The sequence below is a fragment of the Mercenaria mercenaria genome, chromosome 11 (assembly GCF_021730395.1).
Source record: "Mercenaria mercenaria strain notata chromosome 11, MADL_Memer_1, whole genome shotgun sequence".
NCBI lineage: Eukaryota > Metazoa > Mollusca > Bivalvia > Venerida > Veneridae > Mercenaria > Mercenaria mercenaria.
In genome coordinates, this window is record NC_069371.1 from 51,885,353 (window position 1) to 51,907,976 (window position 22,624).

Here is a 22,624-nt window from a genome sequence, read left to right on the forward strand (position 1 = left end):
ATAGTTTATAAGAAGTACATGTACTGCAGACTGGATATATGTTAAGTTCACAATGTTAAATCCACAGTTATTAAAAATTTGTACAGCACAACCTGCAATGATTTGTTAACATGACTGGATGGTCTTGACTATAGGTGAAAATATTGTGAACATAATTTATTGTATCACCTTTTCAGTAAGATGTTTTATCAAATGTAATATAGAATCTCCCTCCATGAACAAAAGCCCTCACCCCCACTGCTCAATTTGACTATGGTGGACAAACTTCCTCTTTATTTTGTTGATTAAAACTTTTAAATCAAAAGGAAATAAGAGATACTAAATAATACAATTTTAAGATGACAGTTATCTATTATAACTTGACATAATAAAGTGAAAATTTCTATATGATTGAAAAAAGAAATGACAAGGGATAATTCCTGCCTAGATCAAATTAAGCAGAGGATGGAGGGGTGGATTTTGTCCATTTCCCAGTTTTATTTCTTTCAGAGTATGAGACAATGCAATTAAAGTAGAAGGGTAGTTTCATACAGATTTCAGTCATGGGTTTGGAGCATAAGACTTCAAATAAATTTCAACTTTGACCCTATTTGCCACTTGATACATGTGAAACTCGGAATATATCAAAATTAGCATAAAAACAACTTGGTTTTGTAAAAAATGAAAATTTCATGGACTCAAAATGTACAAGGAAATTCCCATGAAAATGAGTGGGCCCATAACATGATATCCTAAAAAGTTTCAGTTGCGAAAATGTAAAAGAATATGTTACAGATTTTGTTAATCAAACAATGACTTGCAGTAGTAAGAATTTTTTTTTTCGTTCTTTGAATCAGTGGCATGTTGTGTGTTGTATCTCTGTACATTTGTAGTTTATTTGCTTGTATGTCTTCTTCCATCATGCGTTCATTGAAGAAAATAAGGTTATGTTACCTAGAAATGCAGAAAAGATAAAATTAAAAAAATAATCACAACTCTATATATATCCGGCACATTTCATTCAAATTTTGTCAGTTTTCAATGAAATATTATGATTATTTCAACCCGTCAGGTGGTGTTCTATATATAGCATTCACAGTTTAAAATTTTACCGATATCTGTTACGCAGACAGTGATCATTGTAGTTGATTGCACACAGTGATCATTGTAGGTGATCGCAGACAGTGATTATTGTAGGTGACTGCATACGGTGATCATTGCAGGTGACTGCAGACAGTGATCATTGTAGGTGATTGCAGACAGTGATCATTGTAGGTGACTGCATACGGTGATCATTGCAGGTGACTGCATACAGTGATCATTGTAGGTGATCGCATACAGTGATCATTGTAGGTGACTGCATACGGTGATCATTGCAGGTGACTGCATACGGTGATCATTGTAGGTGATCGCATACGGTGATCATTGTAGGTGACTGCATACGGTGATCATTGCAGGTGACTGCATACGGTGATCATTGCAGGTGATCGCAGACAGTGATCATTGCAGGTGATCGCATACAGTGATCATTGTAGGTGATCGCATACAGTGATCATTGTAGTGATCGCATACAGTGATCATTGTAGGTGATTGCATACAGTGATCATTGTAGGTGACTGCAGACAGTGACCATTGTAGGTGATTGCAGTACAAGGGAGACAACACAATTTTAAGATGATTCTTTTAAGGTAGCAGTAATCAAGGGAGCTAATCCATGACATCCTTAAAAATGAATATGTTTTATTTTACTTTTCTAAGTTCATAGGTAGAGCTATATGAATCATCTGTACTTTGGTGTCAGTATCACGATTTTGTTCAGTTTTGTATGTAAGCTGGTGTCTCAGAAACCACTTGTGGGAATTTATTGAAACTTCACGCACTTATTCACTGTGATGAGCATGTACATGCATTGTACAGGTTCCATAACTATGTTTTGCATTTTTATAAAATTATGCCACTTTTTCAACTTTCATATTAATGCAATTGATAAGAATGTTAAAGGATCAAGCATTGCTGTCCTCCGACAGCTCTTGTTAAAAATATATCTTACCTTTACCATATATTTTAAGTTTCTCTGTAAGCAAGATGGCACCAGAGTGGTTGTTAGTAAGCTGACAATTGTAATCTCCGTAATCGTTCTTCTTTACAGCTGTAATAACAAGGTGCTTTCAAGTTTAATAGTCCGTCAAAACAATTAAAGTCCAAAACAGTTCGAACATACTTCCATAACTGTAAACTTTTCACGTTTATATAAGAAATAAAAAAAAAACAAGACGGTTTTGCTTAACCCTAAGCCTGTTGATTCTCTATTTGCAACAAATCTAAGGTAAATGTTACTGCCAAAATCAGTTTATTAAACTTGCACAAAATAATTAAATATGGCTAGTGACTAGTAAGTTTTAACCCTGATAAAATTAATTTAATTAAAACTTGTCCATCTTTCAATTTGGACTGTACCATTAACTGTTAAAAGGGGTGCTTACCAAAAAGATACTAAGTGGCGAACAGTGCAGATCATGATCAGACTGCACGGATGTGCAGGCTGATCATGATGTACACTGGTCGCATAGGCAGAATCAGTCGTGTCCAGCATGATAAGAGTTAAAACATGGTACAATAGTCTGTTTGCAAGAATTACAAATGTTTCAATAGTTCAATGCATAGGTCATGAAATTAATTATATGACAGATAAAATTTCACTAGTGAAATCAACAAAGGACAATCACACTGGTAAAAATGGTCACATCCTATCCTTTATGGTCATATTGTGCATCTGAGCAACTTTGAAAAGTGTATTTGGAGTTGTACACACATCAAATTTCTTCACTATGGCTTATTTTGTGAAATTAAGAAAAGGTCGTTAACCCAGAAAAACTAACCACAGAAAAAGTCCATTATTATGGTCATCTTCTCATTAAGGTTTTCCATCATTAAAACTTTCAAGCATGCTGTTCAATAGAGCAAAGAAGTATAAAATACATTTATTTTTATAGCTCGTTGAATAAAGTTTGAAGAATTTGACAATCTGACTAAAGTACTTGATCTTCTAAACGAAGATCTGAGAACGACCCAATCACATTCGTCTTCTGTATATTTTGGATTTTATTTTCGCAAATCTATTTTTACTTGAACCAATCAGAAGACTTGTTCGAATGTCAAAGAGTAAGAAAAATTTGCAGACAATCCAGGGCTCGAACCCGGGACCTCTCGCTTACAGAGCTAGTGCCCTACCGAGTGAGCTAAACGGCTATCTGACATATTTCGACATAAAAGTTGTAGATATCAAAAATCAAGGCTTTTTAAAGCTTGCAGAATGTTGTAAGTTAGCTTTTGATTGGCTAGCGGAAGGGTCGCCAGAACGAGGCCATCAATAGCTCGTTACATCAGATCCTATGCGTAGCGTAATAGGATATGTACTTTAGTCAGATTGAAGATATTGACACTCAAGGGTTTTCTCTATATACTATATAGCAAAACTATCAAAGGGCCATAATTGTTGTAAAATAGTCGCATCAAAAGTTCCTTCCTTAAAGGTCATGTGCACATCAAGCTTGTTAAGTTTGAAGCAAATCAGGCTAATTGTGTGGAAGGAGTTGCACTCAAGATTTCGGGACGTACGTACGGAAAGCACTGGTCAACGCTATTTGCACCACCGCCTCCCCCACATGAAAGTGCTGATGTGTTGAGCGTGATATAATTTTAATCAGGGCCAAGTATTTTGGTTTTTTTGTCCAGCCCGCTTGCGACAGCGAAGACATTGTCGTCCAAATGGCCGTTTGGTGTATGTGCGTGCGTGTGTGTGTGTGCGTCCTTCCGGATCTGTTTGTCCGGCCCATAACTTTGACATGCATGGAACAATCTTGTTTATATATGGCATGAATATTTAACTTGGTGAGACGGAGTGTCACGTGCAAACCACAAGTTCTTATGTTAAAGGTCACAGGGGTCAAAGGTCATTTTAGAGCATGTCAAGGCCATAACTTTGATAAGTATGGAGCAATCTTTTTTTCTTTGGCGTACATGTTCAGCTCTATGAGACGGAGTGTCATGCGCAAACCTCGGGTCACACGGGGTCAAAGGTCATTTTAGAGTTTCTCCAGGCTGCAACTTTTAGTCCTTTTTGACAGATGGCGGGTTCGACATGTTGCCCTTGGGCATCTAGTTTTTGTCTTTCATACCATACATTTAACCCCGTAAATGAATTTGAAATAAAAAAATCTAACCGGTGCGATTCTGTTAAGAATAATGAAACTGTATTTGAGCCGCGCCATGAGAAAACCAACATAGTGCGTTTGCGACCAGCATGAATCCAGGCCAGCCTGTGCATCCGCTCAGTATGGTCAGGATCCATGCTGTTCGCTAACGGTTTCTTTATTTGCAATAGGCTTTGAAAGCGAACAGCATGGATCCTGACTAGATTGGTCGCAAACGCACTATGTTGGTTTTCTCATGGTGCGGCTCATTTGTATTACTGAAAGATTCAAAGTAAGTCACTTACATTTAATAGACAGGATGGAGTAGTATCTTTGATTGTCAAACATCATTGAAACTTTTGACGGATCATAACCTTTCTCCAAAGCGCCATTGGAAGCTATTATCTTTGACACGCCGTCTTTCACGTGCACCCAGGACATTTTGTGGTCGTCAAAATAGTGATTATCCCACATGGACCCGGTCATTGTACACAACAGACGTATACTAGCTGGATAGTTGTCTAGGAGAGCCAAAGCACCAAGTGATATAGCTGAAAAAAGATTTAATGGTGTAAATTTAAAGTAAACCTGTACAGTTGCATTCATATTAGTCTGGTAATTTGCCATATCGTCGGCCTCATTCGAAAAGGACGGACCTGCATTTTTGCCAAAAAAATTTAAGTCATTTTCGAAAAAAAGTGTTCCCGCGTCTTTTGCGAAGATATCGATCGCAAAGGTAAAAAATTGTCACGTGAGGAAAGGACGTATAATAAATTTCATTGACGTGCGAAAAAGACGTATTTGCAATGAAAACGCCATTTTGCACAAATTACGTAGTTTTAAGTGTTTGTTAAAATAAAATGCAATTATAAATGAAGTTTTTGGAGTTCTTTTAAATCATAATCATGCAGCGGAATGGTGTGGTTTTTAACGGCAGATAGGTTTTGCATAAACGTCTTTGTGACGCTGATTTTTTTTAAATTGTATACTTCTATTTGCAGATATGCTGTTTAAGAATTTCCGTTTTTGTGTCTCCTGAAATATTAGCATTTTGCAGTTACGTCCTGTTCTGCTGAGGCCGACGATATTCCCCTGATACTTAGATATATTACACTAAAGATTAGAGAATATTCACAGAAATCCTACAAAAAATCAACTTTCAACGGCGAACTTCACCAAAAAACTTTATGTTCTTTTCTTTGAAATTGTCTTCCTAGGAAGGTGGAAATGGATGCGTTTATAGTTATAATTAAACGTTTTTACCTTTTCATTATTCGCGAGGAAGATCGCAGTTCTTCATTTGGCATGATTATTTAAGACACGGACGGACATCTGTGTAGAACCACCAACCAGTATGCCAGCTGGATGGATTTCTCATAGGAAATAGTTTGCACCCAAATCGAGGATCGAATCCACAATGGTGATGGACAAATGATTCAAAGTCAGCGACCTAAACCATTTGGCCACAGAGGCACCTGGTTTTAAAAAAAATGTATGCTCTATACAGTTTTAGTCGCTGCTTAAATTCTGAAACCGACCTAGAGACACTCACGGCCAAGCTGATGAGTCTTCAAACGAGTAGAGTAATCTCCCTTCATTTGACGCCATTTGTAATCAAGACATTGTTTTAAAGGGCCATTTCCCTCTCCGTCTTCTCCGTATGCAGACGGTTGCGGAATTGTACTTACAAACGAATATATTTTTGCTGCTATGTCCAAACCTCTTAATTAGCTTGCAAACTGAACTAGTAGCATAGTTTTAGAATTTGACGGATAAAATTCCAAGTATCATTTCTTTTCTTTCTTTCACAAAACCTCTAAGAACCAATATATTATATGTGCGGAACTACGTATAGAAAGAACTGCGTTCTTACGTGTAATGCTGACGGGTATTGAAGCATAGGTGATTTCGTCTCCTGTTGATTTATCTTCCAACGAACATACATATTCTCCCCCTTCATAAAATCTAGTCTTTAATCCTGCAATTACAACAAATATTGGGTCTTTTTAAACGAATCTGCAGTAAGTAGTTTGAAATAATTTAGCTTTTCTGAGCAAGAAGCGCTCATTGAGAGTTTTTAGGTTCGTTGTACATCGTCCACAATTTCTTCAAAGAACTTTTAAACCACTACCCAAATTTCAACCCTGCATCACAGGAATGTTTCTTGGATGGCCCCTTCAAAATTCATTCAAATCAGGTCATCCAGCAGCCAAAATGAAAACAATTTTCTCCGCAGAAACTACCGGCCTGATTTTGAAATAATTTCACGGAAGTGTTGATCCGCTACCAAATTCCTTCTCATCGTTCATTTTCTTAAAAATGGAAAAATTTTAAAGTGTTGTCTGAAACCGCTGGTTCGATTTAAAAAAATGACAGCAATATTCCCTTGTGACCCTCTGTCAAATTCCTTCAAAACATTCTGTTTTATTTAAAGGCATGGCCTCCAGGAGGCCGGACTAATTTTCTCTATACGGTATTTATTAAGTTTGAAAACATTTTCATCTCAAACCGTATGCAAAATGATTTCACAGCAATATTCCTGAAATGGCCCTCTGCAAAATCCCTTTAAATTATTACAAATCATGGCCGTCTGGCTTATTGCCTGATGCACCCCAACCCCGCTCCCCCATACACTGAAATACACTGTCATTATCCTTTTTATTATCGTTTTTATTTAGTAGACATTTTTTCAGTCTGCTGGCTCTAATTCAAAATGATTTCACAGTGGTTTTCCTAGCGCGATCGAACCTTTGCAAAAACTGTTCAAGATAACTTAGAATTTCAGGTTAGCAGTCTAGGGTCATCAAAACACCGGATTCTTTTAATAATATCTCTTGTCAGTCCGAACGCAATTTGCAAATCAATACTGCAAAAACAACAGAATGCTTTCGACACAATATATGTTAAAGACATGACATCACATGTAAAGCTATAGGAATACGTTTAGTTTCTCTTTGATAGTAATGCGACAGAACATTACTTTCTTGAACATTAAAATAATGTATTTTAACCAGGTAGGCGATCATGCAAAGCATTTTTTTTGTATCTATCATAAAATATTTTCTTACCATGAATTGTTAAATTCACTGCCGAACCGTTTTGACTAACAGTTATTTCGTAGATACCAGAGTTGTCCAGCAACTTGCCACCCTTGTAAATGGCGGTCTTTATTCCGGTGGAAGCGTTGACCATTGACCATACCATATCGTTGTTTATACATGCCGCCGTGTCAAGAATCGGACATTCACATTTGAAATGAGCGGTGGCATCCTCCGGTACCTTCAGAAAGTACAATGGCGAAACCTTCAACTTCGGTTCTGTAAAAGTAGATTATTATCTCTAATTAATACACTTGCTCTCATTTCATTCGTATAATTACTTTTTAGCTTGCTGGCGGCAAGTGGATTTGCCTTTGCGACCATCCGTGCAGTCTGATCATGATCTGCACTGTTCGCCATTCAGTCAGTATTTTTGATAAGCACCCTTTTTAACAATTCTGTCCAAATTGAAAGATGGGAAAGTTCATTATAGAAATTTAGCAGGGTTAGGGTTAAGGTGCCTTTTCCTTTTAAAGATGTTTCGGATTTATAAATCATAGGACATTATCTCTTGTTGCTATTTATCATCAGTTTGTGACGTTTCGGAACCGGGTCAACTGAACAGCCAACTGTCCATGATGAACGTGCTTCGCAACAACCTTGCAGGCGTCCGCTGAGAAAGGTCCCTTCAAAGCGGCAGCGCACGTAAAAAGAGTAAAGCAAGCATATTAAACAGCTCACCGTGAGGACCTTATACTCCGATGAGCTAACCGTGAATGTGTGTATGAATTTAACGCGAGACAGAAAAAATACCTGCAATAGTGATGGTTGCGTTAGTCTCCGTGATAAGCCCGCTTGCGTTTCTCATTTCACAGACGATATTTCCATGATCAGATAGCGACGACGCTGAAATAAATACACATGCAGCTTTAATCTTTAAAAAGTTCATATTTCAAAGATACTTTGTCCTTCTATGAACAGATTACTGTACCACTTCGCTGCTACACATGAATGTTATCTCCTTCGTACGAATGAGACCAATTTAGGGGCCGATCATTTGAAATTCTTAAAGAGGTTTGGGCGTAGGAGGTTAGGGACTGAAGTTTTTCTTGGAAAGGGAAGTATAATATACTTTTCTTTTTAAAATCTGAGCAAGACTTTTTCAGTGATATGGAAATCAGATATTTTTTCAACAGTTGAAGCCTCAATATTTTTTTGTAGCAAATTCAAAGTTTCATAAAATTCCAAGCCTCCCCCACCCCTGGGTTCATTTAAAGATAATGCAAATTACATTTTCGGAGTTGGCAAGTTTTGAAAGTTTTCTTTAAACAGATATTAAGTTTTCTGAAAACTACTGGAAATATACCTTTCAGTGTTAATATATTGTGTAAGATACGGTCGCCATTATCCCTCGTCATGAAGTCGTATTTCTTCTTTAACACGTCGTTCACTATAATACCGTCATCAACAATTTTTGTCGAAACGCCATCTTTGGTCACGTGATGTAGAACAATATGGCTACCGTTTGAAACTGAAGTGTTCTGCATGCAGTTTATGGCTATATCTACTCCAGCTTCGCCTTCGATTTTGTATGGTGACAGGGCTAAACCTTTGTCTGAAAAAAAGTATTAAGCTGTTCGATTTTTACACGATGACAGAAATTGAACCATGCGTCTGTAATCAAACCGTTGAACATATTAAAATATTAAAGGCACATGCAATCGATTATCCAAGTTTCCATGGTTTCAGATTTAATTAAACTCTTAAGGTTTTAAAGCAGCCATCTTAACATCAACAAGCGACTTACCAAACACGATGATTGGAACTGAGTGCTCGGCAATTACGTTTCTGTCAAAATCATGCAGACGACAAATGTACTCCCCATGATCGTCCGGTGTAAGACCTGAAAGAAGTTAAATCATTTGCACACTGTAAGGTTTACGTGGAATTGTGTTGTGTTCTATTCGATATATCGAAAACTATATGCAAAAGAAACATGCATGTGTTATACTGGGGAAAATGCGTTTCCTCAAACACTATAAATAGACTGAATTTGAAGTCAGTGCCGTAGCCAGATAAAAAATTTAACCGAGGCAATCTACGGGGGTGCCCCTCCCCCCCCCCCCCCCGCAAGAATGGTTTTCCCTATGACGTCTGTGGTGCGTTCTGGGCACTCTCTAACTGTGTTACATCACAGTAAAACTCGTTCTTTTAACCCTATCTATCTCAGTTACTTTCATATTTTAAGAAAAAATAGATATAACTTGTAAGGATAACTGGGGCTTTATCAAAATAAAATCAGAAAGCCATCAGTAAAGACATACAACAGCATGCTATTTATCAGTTTATTAGTTTATGGCTCGAGAGGGGGTTGGTATGGGAGTGAGGGCAAGGGGCAGAGGCTCTGTCCGTGTTGGGGTGTGGGACTGAGGTCAGGGGGACTGCCCCTAGAAATTTTTGAATTACAAGTATGATATGGTGGCCTCTGGTGTTTTACTATTTTTTTTTTAATTTTGAGATACTGAATGGGGCACAATCCTTCATTTTAGTGGGTCTGGGGTCACTTTTCCTAGGAAATTTTAAAATATAGATACGAAATAATAGCATATATTGCATTTTTTTTTGTCTAAATGTTGAGGTACTTTAGGGGGAACACTCTCATTTTAGGGGTTCAGGGTGCTCTTTCCCCGGAAAATTTTGAAAAACAGGTATGAAATGGTGGCTCTGGTGCATTTTTGGTCTAAATTTTAAGGTATAGAAGTGGGTATACCGCTCAGTTTAGTGTAGTTAGCGGCTCTCTTCTTGGACAATTTTAGAATATAGATACGAAATGGTGGTCTATGGTGCAATGTTTGTCTAAGTTTTGAGATACTTTAGAGGGAACCCCCTCATTTTATCTTGAAATACAGGTATGAAATGGTGGCCTCTGGTCCATTTCTTAGTCTAGATTTTAAAATATGGAGGGTTTCCCCCTCATTTTAATGGGGTCAAGAGGATATCTTCCTAAAATTTTGAAATGTAGATATGAAATTGTGGCCTATGGTGCACTGTTTGGTCTAAATTTTGAGGTACCTTAGGAGAACCCTCTCATTTTAGGGAGTCAGGAGGCTCTCGCCCTGGAAAAATTTGAAATACAGATACAAAATGGTAGGCCTATGGTGTACTGTTTGGTCTAAATTATGAGGTACTGTGGGAGTTTCCCCCTCATTTTATAGGGTCAGGGGCTTTCTTCCTGAAAAATTCTGAAATACAGGTACGAAATGCTGGCCTATGGTGAACTGTTTGTTCTAAATTTTGGGATACTTTAGGGGGAACTCTCTCAATTTAGGTGTGTCAGGGGGCTCTCGCCCTGGAAAAATTTGAAATACAGGTATGAAATGGTGGCCTCTGGTGCATTCTTTGGGTCAAAATGTTTGAGAGGGAGTTTTCCCCTCAGTTTAGTGGGGACACGGGACTCTTTTCCTGGAAAATTGAAATAGTGGTCTCTGGTGCTTTTTTTGGGCTTAAATTTGATGATAATGATAATAAATAATTGGGTGCAATTGGTCACTTCTCAGTCAACTTGTGGGGTGGGGGTGGCACGGGCCTCCTCGGCCCGAACCTGACAAGGCTATCAATACGACTGCTAGGATTTTTGCCTAACCTTGCCTCAATAATGTCATGAGGCAAATGATATTCTGATATATTCTAATGATATTAATATACCTTTTTTGAACTTTTATAACTGAATTTTTCATCAGTGTGATAGGCCTACTTTTGACTCTTTCTTTTGGCTCCTCAAATTTTAACCGAGGCAACTGCCTCGGTTTGCCTCAGTGTGGCTACGGCGCTGGAAGTTCATTGTAAAACATACTTTTTATACAGGTCAAACTAACGGGCTTGATGACCCTCTGTATCAGTCTTTTAATGTATGTCCACACGCATTAAGGGAGACAAATGGCAAAGACAATGATAATTTAAGTGAGAGAGACAACGAACAACAAAACATATGGCTTTCAATTACAGTGTCAAAAAAAAATACTTACTGGGCTTGCCAAGGACGAAGTACATTTCGGGACTACTTTTTGAGCTGTTCTTAGGTCCCTCGTTGTACACTTGTGACGAGATTACATATTGTGACTGTGTCTCCTGTTGCACGAGATCCCAGTTCAGTGACAAGTACTTCTCGCGTCCGTCACGCCCTTTTTTGCTCCACGTGATTATGTGATTTAAATAAAACATATGACCTTGACCTGCCGAACACCGGAAGAGGGCACTTGTTGTATTTCCGTTCTGTACATAAATCACGTCTGCTTTGAGTTTGATAGCTAAAAAAAGAATGTTCGTTTTATGATATATCATACATTAAATTAAAGCTATAAAAAGACTTAGAAGTGTACAAACTATTGTTTGTAAGACTTTTTATTGATGGGCTAACGCACAAATAGTAAATGTTCAGTTTTATTTCATAAATGCCAAACATCTGACCTTGACTGTTTCTATAAATAGTTCTTTAGATGACCAAAACGAAAATGCACGTCTGCTAACTGATCAGATTTATATCCCTCCGCAGAGTGACGACTGATCTATATTGTACCACTTGCAAGTCAGAGACTCGTGTGTCTTAGTGCTTGTCTGCAATTAATACTAAGATAATCCAGTGTAATTTTAAATAGGTTTTGTTCTATCTGAACTGATATTTTGTGAAACATTTAAGCTACACCTATGTATGACGAGTGTGATTTCAACCAAAATCAGTTATACCCCCAGTAATTAGAAAATATCTTAAAAAGACTTAATAATACCTCTGCCGCCAAAGAAGTCATGTTGATATATATATTTGATGACAGTAATAATAATATAATAATAATGAAAGTAATAATAATGGTAATAATAATGAAATAGCATAATACCAAGTGCTTGAATTACAGCTGAACACGTCGCCAGGATAACCAAACTGCCACATAAATACGTCCTCATTGTTCTGGAATTCAAAAATATATTTGTACTACACAATTTGATGTACATTTAGATATGAGCAAATGTCCGTAAAATTAAAAAAAAAACATCATTAATATTTTTTATTTGTTTGCACTGTTTTTGTTTACAATTAACTAGATTTATAATTGCTAGGAAATAATATAACACAAATTGATGAAATGTATATAAAATTACATGTAGTGAATATGATTCTCATTTCCAGTGAAAATTGCTTTTAATTCGATTGTACTATAAGCAAAATAAAAACGAGAAAAAATCACTTATTCTTTATTCAGTAAGACATAGACATCTCACCTGTTAGTAAGTTGATCTAAATTCCAAAAATGATTTGACGTGATGTCATGTGCGTCATTAAAACTCCAAGAATAAGCCGCACAAGTTCTTTTAAAAGGACAATACGCGTCTTACTTCTAATACGTCAATGAAAAAAGCAAAAAACACCGAACTAATAAGTTGCTGATAGAAGCAAAAGTGAACTGGTCAGTTGTCACGTGATCATTTGTCATCAGACGAATTGTCGCGACATGATCTTTGTTTCTATCTGTCAAAGTGACAATTTGCCTGTCAAAAAACATGTATTGCATTGACTTTTGTTTTAATAACCATTCATTGTAAGTAGTTATCACTTAACTTTTATGTCATGGTTTATTTTTCTGTACACTACAAGTCATCTATGAATGACTGGCTATTTCTTGCATTTTCGACCACACATGGAGCTCTGTGGTCAATGTTGTCGGTACAAATAAAAGGTGTGTTCTTCCGCTGATATAAAATGTACTTATTGTGTAAAAGCAATGGATGTTGTCACTTTTCTCTTTCAATCTTGTAATACTTTCGTGCAAAGGGATGACCTTGCGCTTTTTATCATAGATTTTTTTAATATTTTTATATTAAATTGAAGACCTGACTTGACAAAATTTGAAATAAGACTTATTACAAACGATATGGGTACTGAAATATACTTAACGCTATTCTCATAATTATATAAATGTTGTTTTTCCCCCCTTTTTTGTTTGTTTTTTTTTGTTTGAAAATTGGAATAAAATTTCAAAACAATTAATCCTGTTCAATTATCACTGAATTATATTATTTATCATCTTCTCACTGTTATATCTAACTTGGTGTTTTACAGTGCCCCTAAAGTGACATCCGGCACTTACTTGAAACATTACCGTGACTAGATCCATCAAACGGTTTTATTTCTTAAAAACGAAATTAGATTTCGTAATTACCAGATAAAGTTTCGTTATTCACGAACATAAAATTTCGTACTTATGAAATAGTTTTTCATAAAAACGAAAACACAACGAAAAATATATAGGCCTATATATCCTATAAATTTCAGTTAATAAGATACGAAATAAATAAGGAGTGCAATGCCTAAAATAATAGTGTCGCATGTCACTTTAGTCGTAATTCATTAATCACGACAAAAAAATCAGATTTTATTTTTCAGTTATGGTCAAAACTGGACCGGAACGTTAAGGCGCATATAAAATAACTGCTAATTTATTTTATAAGTCCCATGGCTGATCAATGTTTTCATCTTTTTATAAATCATTTTAATGTACATTAATGATTAACCAAACAGCTTAGTTGATTTTGCATTGTTATGACGTCAGAATTCGACTACGTCAGCATCATGGATCATTATTTTATTGATGATTCGTCGGTGTCATGATTAATCAACACCTTATGAATTGCATATACGCATGTGATTTCCCCTTACAGAAATATAAGGGCCTCGCAACTATACCACGACAAAAAGACCATTAACCGGAGTGGATCCAGGTAATCTAAGAAACATCTCAGTACAAATATTTGGCCTCACAGTTGTCCTAATATGTATAAAGTTGTGTTTTATTGTTTCAATATTGTTTCAAGAAATATACAGTCGAGATGGATCATTACCTTCCCCCCCCCCCCCCCCAGGTAGTTTATTTATAATACAGAGTCGATTGAAGGGAGCCAAAACTCTTCAAAAATGACTAAAACTCTCTCTCCCCTCCCCATCCACTGCCCTACCTTCTGCTCCGCCTATGAAAGTAAATATAAGGTAATTACACCTCTTACCCTCTGGTATTAACCTACAATACAACCGCAATATCATTGTACTTTTATCGACCCACAACAGTTGACTTAAATAATTAAGTGGATTGTTGTAATTCGATTCATCAATTTCATTGGATAAGACACAGCATAATTGAATATATTGAATATATAAAATCTTTGAATCTTTGAATCACGTGTGATAATACATTTATATCATGATTGCACAGTAAGTAAGTTTAGTTTTATTTTATGGTTTGTTATAATGTGTGAAATGTAGAATATCAAGGGCGGATTTAGAGAAGGGCAGACTCGGCGCCCCATACTAAAATGCATAGAGCATAGATTGTGATAGGCAAAACTTGGATGATATTTTAGAAGAAAATTTTTAGCATCAGTAGAATTTAACAGCTGAAGTAGAGGGACTCTTAAATGAAAGTTTACATGATAACGTTCTGTCAAATACTAAGGTTAACGGGCTGGTATCCAGGCTACACCGAAACAACTTCCATGGGTTAAGTTATAGATATGGCGCGACGTAACGTGACGTTGTTAAGATTATTGGCTAACGTCACTTCCTGTGTTTATCAAAGGAAACGAGCCGGACACAACAGCTTGTTTATTCAATGTCACGTTCTCAAAAAAAGGTGATATTAGAACTTTCGGGTCTTTATTTTTCGTTGTTGTTGTTTGTTGTTTCTTTTAATTGGTAAATATAGGAAGACCTCATATGTCTATCTGCACGTTGTTGCATCTGGGTAGAACCAGGATCTTCCGCGGGGCAGTCAGGCAACTTTCTCAAATGAAGAATTCTACAACCAAGGGAGGTTTCGAGCTCATATCGGTGAGAGGCCAGCGGCTTTAACCACTCAACCATGGAGCAAACTATCAAAGCCCCTATCTGTAAGCTGAGGCGATGTTGTTACTTGGTCGGTAGGACCTACTAGATATCACTAGGTATGGTGTATGGTTTGGGTCTACACATTTCAAACTTCTATTGCATATAAGACGGTTGCAAAGTACGCTCGCAAGTTGGTATTCAAATACTAACCTAAGTTATTTGTGACTAAATGCGCTCGTGCGCTTTTTCAGGTTAATACACTCAGTACTAACAAACAAAGTAAATTAAAACAAAAACAAAACAAAACAATTTGTAACAACGAAGTAACCACGACGTCACCCTGAGTAGTTTATAATGTAAAGCAAAGTATCTGATTTCTACGGAAGAGCATTAGTCCCAGGTGTATGTTATTTATAATCTCGAAATTTCGAGTTACTAAGTCGAAATTTCGAGTTAATATCTCGAAATTTCGAGTAAGGTATCAAGTCGAAATTTCAATTACGAGTTACTAAGTCGAAATTTCGAGTTAATATTTCGAAATTAGCAACTCGAAATTTCGGGTTACTAAACAACATACACCTGGCATTAATGCTCTTCCGTAGATTTCTCTAATCGATAGAGTCTGTAACTTTAATATTTATAATTAATGTACCGGTAGTTCATCAAACCAATTCACTTTCATCGACCCGCACCTGAATATATAAATGAAATCATTGTAGGATTATTGTATTTCGAAATAAATGGACTTCAAACAAAAGACAACTTTAACATGTATACTTTATGATCAAGAATTTACGTGACTGAAGTAAGTTAATGAAATATTTTCGTTATTTTCATGGATGTATAGTTTTTAAAACTGTAGAGAAAGGTATAGAGTGCTCATTCTATGTTTATAGCATAGAGACTATGAAATGGACATCCAGACATGCAGTTCAATCTGTAGGAATAAATATTTTTATTTATAGTGGAAAAATTTGAAAAGTTGACATTTCAAAATAATCAAATTATCGAGTTTTCACTTTACACTACCGATTCACTCGTACTCTTTTAATCCATATAATAATATACATGATAATATAATATACCTATCACTGGCAAATCATCGCTCCAATACACTTTTATCGACCGGCACTGACGTGAATGATCAACCTCGTATTACCTGTATACATAGGATTATTGTATTTCGAAATAAATGGACTTTACACTACAAACACTAGATATTTCGAAAACGTTAAAATATGTACACGTAAAGGATATTTTATGAACAAGGATTAGCGTAAATGGAGTAAGTTTAATAAAATATTCCTTATGCATGCATTATTTGTCTCTCTGTAGAGAAAGATTATAAGAATCTTTGATTGGTTGGAAGTGCGGATGGAAATATCTGGCACTCGGGTAACTGTTTAGACGGTAACGAGGTTCTGCCGAGTTAGTGTGAAACAGTTACCCGAGAACCAAATAAATTATTTACATCCGCTTCTTGCATGCCAGGCAGGATTTTCCCGTGTTTTTGCAGTTGCAGAAAAAACAACTCATTTTACACCTCGGGGTGTAAGATGACTCACGTGCTGTAATTTATGAACGAACGCTACTATAATAAAAGAACATTTCTTCTATTTATTGAAGAATAAGGCATGCAAAAAAGAAATCTTTCGCTAGTTGCCCAATAGCTGCACCTGCAATTATTGTTTTTGTTTTTCGACCTGAAAAAATATTTTCTTAAAATCCATTGAAAATCTACTGATTTGAGGAATTCTCCAACTGATTACAGCTAATTCGCGGTAAGATAAAAGCATCATATAAACAGTATCTGCTTTATAAATAAAATACCACTGATTTATAGTTAACAAAAAGGGGCCTACATAGAGGATATTAATTTTGTTTGTTTCAATGCAAGATCGAAATACATGTCATCGAGTGAATACCATATGCAAATATATTTCCATCTCACGTGTAAAACAAGCAAATTTTCTCTCTATTTTATGATTTTGTAATGGTTCTAACCGTAGTATACCCTTTTGTACCTGCAAAACATCACATGCAGTGAGTCTTGACGCCAAACGTCTCCAGATTTTATTTACTTTTTTTCAAGGTGGAGCATATGTATTCATGTAGGTATTTATATACATCTGTATCTTACTGTACATGTTTTGCAAAGAATGTTCAATTATCCTTTCGCAATCGAGTGAGTTCCGTAGCAGTGAAAAATAAAACGGACATTTTCAATGCTTTGAAACAGTTAACATACCGTTTTATTTCACTGATGTATTTTACTGTAAAGCATAAAATAAAAGTATGTTCCTATGAGTACTTCTGGAATTGCGTAGGCCAGTTACAAAAGCACGAGATTTCTTGGTGTAATCGTGTATTTTATGAGTGAAGTCTTTTTTATTCCACACAGATACAGCATTTAAACAATGGGTATGGGACTAAGGCGACGAGGTGGCCGGCGGCGTGCAGGTCGTCGTAACCGACGAGTTGGTATTGGTAGGAGGAGAAGAAGGTTTGGCCGACGACGCCGTGGTAGAGGAGGCTTGGGAACATTGTTGTTTCTGTGTTGTATGGGTAAGAATTACAAATATAAATATCTTTCATTCTTTTGATTCAGCCATTCTGAATACGTCCAGTCCAAATATATTTTTGTAGCGATGTTGTTCATTGCAGAGCTGGAGCGGTCTTCTGCGCATGTCCGGAAGTGGTTATCAGTTGGAGCGCACGGCAATAATACGCAAATTATTGCATGTCCGCACGCATTTAGTGTATAACATGTATAATATACTGACTAAAGGTTAGGGCTAGTATTACCATGGTTACAAAATATATACATTAAAGATACTTTTCATTCAAATTGCTTGAACCCGGTATAAACCTGAGTCTGTAATTTATACAGGCGCTCCAAGTCTGCAGTGAGTCACAGTCTTTTTGTAGTATAATATTACTTTAATATTAAATATCTATAAATGTTTCATGCTAAAAACAAAACGAAAAAGTAATGAAAATTCAGCATATGGTTCTTCCTTTTTTCTGTGTGTTTGCATTATTGTAGGGATAACGCATGTTTTTTCGTGTTATAACATCTGCAGAATCACGAGGGGTTGGTTGGCACCCGAGCCCGTTAGGGCGAGGGTACCAACGATTCCGAGGGATTCTGAAGATGTTATAACACGAAAAGAACATGCGCTAACGCTATTTTAGCATAAAACGCGTTAAAACAGGAAAATGAATATATTGTCCCTCAACGTCATTGAATTTCCATGAAATGCGCGGTAAAGTCTACGTTGTTTTGTCACGTTGACGTCATTTCATTTTGAATTATCCGTTTTGGGGCCGTAATGCGTTTACGCTCTGCCATAGAACGTGCATATATAAAAAGGTGTTATAACAGCACGTGAGCGCGAGAATCTCTCTATTAACACACGTTTTCTCTTCTGTTAAAACACCCCCGAAAAGTGACAATAACAGCAGTTTTATGCTAGAATATACTTTCATGGTGAAAGTTAACAAAATACTAAAGAGTACTGTGTATGTGTATTGTTAATACAACTGTACAGGGAATCATAAATAAGCAAAAGAAAAAAAAGTTGAAAAAAGATCTAGAAATGAAATTTAATATTTTTTTCAGCCATTGTACTTTGATGCAGTTATATCTAAAACAGGTATACCTACTTGAAGTCTGTATTTTTAGTTCCACTGCCTAGAAGATGCAATTTTTGTTACATGTATGTTTAGTATATTATACGAGAAAATTTGTCAATAAACTTAATTTGTCTTAACTTTAATTCGTACATTGCTTTAGTTCTTGATTTTCATAGTTGAATAAAAAATTCAAATCGGCCGTACATTTATATACAGGTTATAAACGGGTTTGCTATGTATAAGATTTTAAAAAGTTCTGTCAGTAAAGAAAAATTGTAGGAAATGTCTTGAACACCAAAGGTATTTACCAATGACAAATGAAAAAAAGAAAGGCAGACATATTTGAAAGTTCTATAATATAATTTGGTCTACTTGTCACTATCCTTAGTATTCATACACTGTATTAACTGAAGCGGTCTTGCTCAATTTAAAGCAATCTTGAACTTCTTTGGTTTTTAACTAGTTAGCGTTTTTATACATATACAGGCGGAGCAAGAAGAAATGTCAGTTATGGTCAGGACATCCAAGAGCTACAACAACAACAAATGTTAATGCTGCAGGCATTTGGGATGCAGCAACAGAATTTACAGATGCAGTATCCGCCTATGGGCCAGCCTCAGTTTCCACAGCAACCACAGTTTCAACAACAACAACCACAGTTTCAACAACAGCAACCACAGTTTCAACAACAACAGATGCAGCAGACGACGTATCCAGGTGTGGCGATGACATTTTCCAGTGAGGAAGAGAAAACTGAGCATTTGAAAGAACTTCAAGCGGAACAAATGGAACTTTTAAATGAAATCATGAGAAAACAAGCGGAAGAAAAAGACCCTGAAAAACTTCAAGAATTGTTCAAAGATCAAAATGATCTTATTCAACAAATGAACCAGTTGCAAACTGCAGGCTACGCCTATCCAGAGGCAATTCCGTCGGCGCCACCAGCACCGGCATCTGTACAACCTCAGTCAGTACCAATGGAATCATGAGCTTATCAACTTTTAAATGATGCTCAAACTTTACAAGTTACTACAACATGTCTTTCGTTATTCGTGTTTAATCACAACTATTCTTGCATAAAAACTACTTTTTTCACTGGATCCGCGGGGAAAAAAACATGTATTAACAAGGAGAATCACGTGCTATTAATATGATTTTTATTTTTGAAATGCTTTGCAAAAAAAACGAAAATTAGTTCTAATATTATGTCCGGAAAAACACGCTTACGCTAAATTGACGTCACGTTAACGGACGATGATTTGTTGTGACCATGTATGGGCCAATTCGTTTCACTTTTCGGAGTACGCCGTTTCGACGCGTTGCCGGCACTTCCCGGGTCTATCCGGCGTACGCCGATGTGCGCCGGTCTTGCGAGTATGCAGAGCGGCGAATCATATATATTCGCGATACAAACTATGATCGGGTAAACATAATTATAGGAATTTGGGTAAATACCAGTAAAGGTAGAAATATACTGCAGGAAATGTTTTCTAACTTATTATAAACTGGCCACGATAGATAATCATAATAAATTGGATTTTATTATTATCAATATTATTATTATTATTGTTATTATTATTTACTGCTCACGCGGCCGGCTCGTTTATCAATAAACCGGCGAGAATATTTTTCTTGGAGCTCACGTGACCGGCATGTCCCGCGTTGAGTGAAACGAATTGGCCCCAAGAAACAGCGCTACTATATTTTATCTTCTGTTTATTTTGTTGTTGTTGTTTTTGATAAAAGGCATATATCAGAATCGAAATAATATATAGCAAAATCGTGTTTTACTTAAATCAATACGCTCAAAATCGGTTATACGTCGTCAGAATAATTCACTCGGGCCACGCCCTCGTGAATTATTCCGCGGACGTTCAACCTCTTCTTCATGTTTTAATAACGTTAAAACATTATTTCTTATACATTATTTCTGATGCATATGTGGTATCTGCGTTGTGTTTTGTTCCCCATAATAACCTCTTTCTGAAGCATTAAAGATACAATCTAAACCGAACTTATGCATTTCTCTATCAGTATTACCAACTCAAACGAACTGCCATCTCGGAATGACACCCTGCTTAGGGCAGTATCGCCATTCAGGACTTACTACGGGTCAGATAACATGTTGATTAAAGTATTTTAAAGGAGAACGCTGAATATTTATTGAATATAACAGTGTCCTGATGTTTATTTCAAGTTATAAAATTCCTTGTTGTTGGAAGATTTCTTTTTGCCTATAGTTTGAATAATACTAGTATTCGTTTACAAAGATCCAACGCCTAATCGGTTCCATTTCACACTTAGACCATAGCTAATCTAAACCAAAAATGTGATGGTAAACTATTAATAAAGGCAGATTATGTCCGGCGTCCATCGTTTCTCGTCCATCCTTCGAAGTCAACATTTGGTTTGTTAACACTCCAGATATCCCATTTTTGGTCCAATCATGATCAAACTTTGTCCGAATGTTTGTCGTAATGAAACCTAAGAGCAGATCGAAACTGAGGCATTTAGGGTTAAAAGATGTGTCATTTAATCAATTGTTAATACTCTAGATGCCTTATCTCCTGCACTAATATGAAACTTGGTCAGAATGTGTTCAAAACTGAGTCCGATCAATGGGTTATAGGAGAGAGGGCGGAGAGAGGGCGGGTCAAAAATTAAACGGAGAAGTGGTCTCATTCCTTTATATGTCATCAAAAATTGTCGAAAGTGTTATATGATGTAGATCAGAAAATTTGAAGTTGATATGTTAAAAAATAGTTTTCTTTAGATAAATAAACTAATCAGTAAATCCTGGTCTCCTTGGCAACGTCATCTGGCACAATTTTGTCTGTTTTCCTTTTTTACATTCGCTGAAACATCACTTGACACGTACTTCTTTCGTTACGTTTTCTTAAACTGGGCGAATATTTACGTGAAATGTAAGCGTTTGGCCAAAAACGTCAAATTAACAGCGTGGCAGCAAGTGTTTATTAGTGATATTTCTGTTTTGTCATTGCCCGGAAATTAGTGTTAATTAGACATATGCAATAGCATTTTGTGTTTTGAATAAAGATATCACTGTAGAGACGAATGCAGTGCTTCATAAGATTAAAGGGAACATGTCTTAGTGGCATGGTGGCTTAAGGGGGAAGGGTAAAAGTGCTGAGGACAGTACCACTGACAGCCTGCTGTTCAATAACGCACACTCACGTTTTTAGATTTAAAGAGCTTCTTGATACGAATCGGTGCATCATATTTATCAATACATCATGAACATTATACGAACAGTTTTTGTTTGTTCGTAGGAAGGTGTAGAAAATTCATTAAATAACAAGAAACAGTGAAAAGCTGGTTATCACGAGTTGTACTGATTAATTTTGTTTGATATGACAGCGTCATATTGACGTTGGACCGCTTTAGTGGTAGTGGTGTTGCCATAGAAATGGTGAATAAATGATGTTCATGGTCTGAAATCGTTAAAGTATTCACATTCATTATGTTCTTATCTTTCATATTTTCAAAGTCATCAAAATAGGGCCAGAAATAAAGATAAGCGAGCAATTTTAGGGTATTTTTTAATACCCGTCGTAAACGAGGCTTCCGAGTAAATCAGAAAAATCTTGTTAATTAACAATTCTAATATGAGTGCAGGCTGATCAAGATCTGCGCTGTTTTTTATGCCTATTGGTCAGTGTTTTTGGTAAACACCTTTTAATCTCTCCATAGTACTGTTCGAATTGAAGGACAGACAATTTCTTTAAAGAAATCTAACATGGCAAGGGTCAGGGCTTTATACAAGTTTTAGATAATACAAACTTGTTCAAATAACTCAGTATGTAATCACCTACTTATAGAATATTTCATATACTTTATGCTATATGCTGTAACCTACTTTTGACAAATAATAATAAAAAAAAATATCT

General features: G+C 36.3%; 2 protein-coding genes across 5 annotated transcripts; one reads left to right on the forward strand and one right to left on the reverse strand.

The window, feature by feature from the left end:
• Positions 1 to 393: 393 nt before the first annotated feature.
• On the reverse strand, positions 394 to 12,249 carry LOC123532443 (uncharacterized). Its single transcript, XM_045313876.2, has 10 exons — positions 12,103 to 12,249; positions 11,236 to 11,517; positions 9,018 to 9,113; positions 8,577 to 8,825; positions 8,024 to 8,116; positions 7,241 to 7,489; positions 6,046 to 6,150; positions 4,478 to 4,723; positions 2,030 to 2,128; positions 394 to 933 (listed from the first exon to the last, which is right to left on the reverse strand). The coding sequence occupies exons 1-10, from the start codon at positions 12,215 to 12,217 to the stop codon at positions 899 to 901; spliced, it is 1,569 nt and encodes a 522-aa protein (XP_045169811.2). The 5' UTR covers positions 12,218 to 12,249; the 3' UTR covers positions 394 to 898.
• Positions 12,250 to 14,316: 2,067 nt separating this feature from the next.
• LOC123531713 (bromodomain-containing protein DDB_G0280777-like) lies at positions 14,317 to 20,730 on the forward strand. 4 transcript variants are annotated; one of them, XM_045312914.2, is made up of 3 exons: positions 14,317 to 14,468; positions 17,482 to 17,645; positions 19,203 to 20,730. In XM_045312914.2, exons 2-3 carry the CDS (start codon positions 17,498 to 17,500, stop codon positions 19,703 to 19,705), a joined length of 651 nt encoding a protein of 216 aa, XP_045168849.2. In that variant the 5' UTR covers positions 14,317 to 14,468; positions 17,482 to 17,497; the 3' UTR covers positions 19,706 to 20,730. The 4 variants fall into 4 exon arrangements, with proteins under 4 accessions (XP_045168849.2, XP_053373405.1, XP_045168850.2 ...); XM_053517430.1 differs by lacking the exon at positions 14,317 to 14,468 and adding an exon at positions 14,783 to 14,886; XM_045312915.2 differs by lacking the exon at positions 14,317 to 14,468 and adding an exon at positions 15,755 to 15,885.
• Positions 20,731 to 22,624: the final 1,894 nt, after the last annotated feature.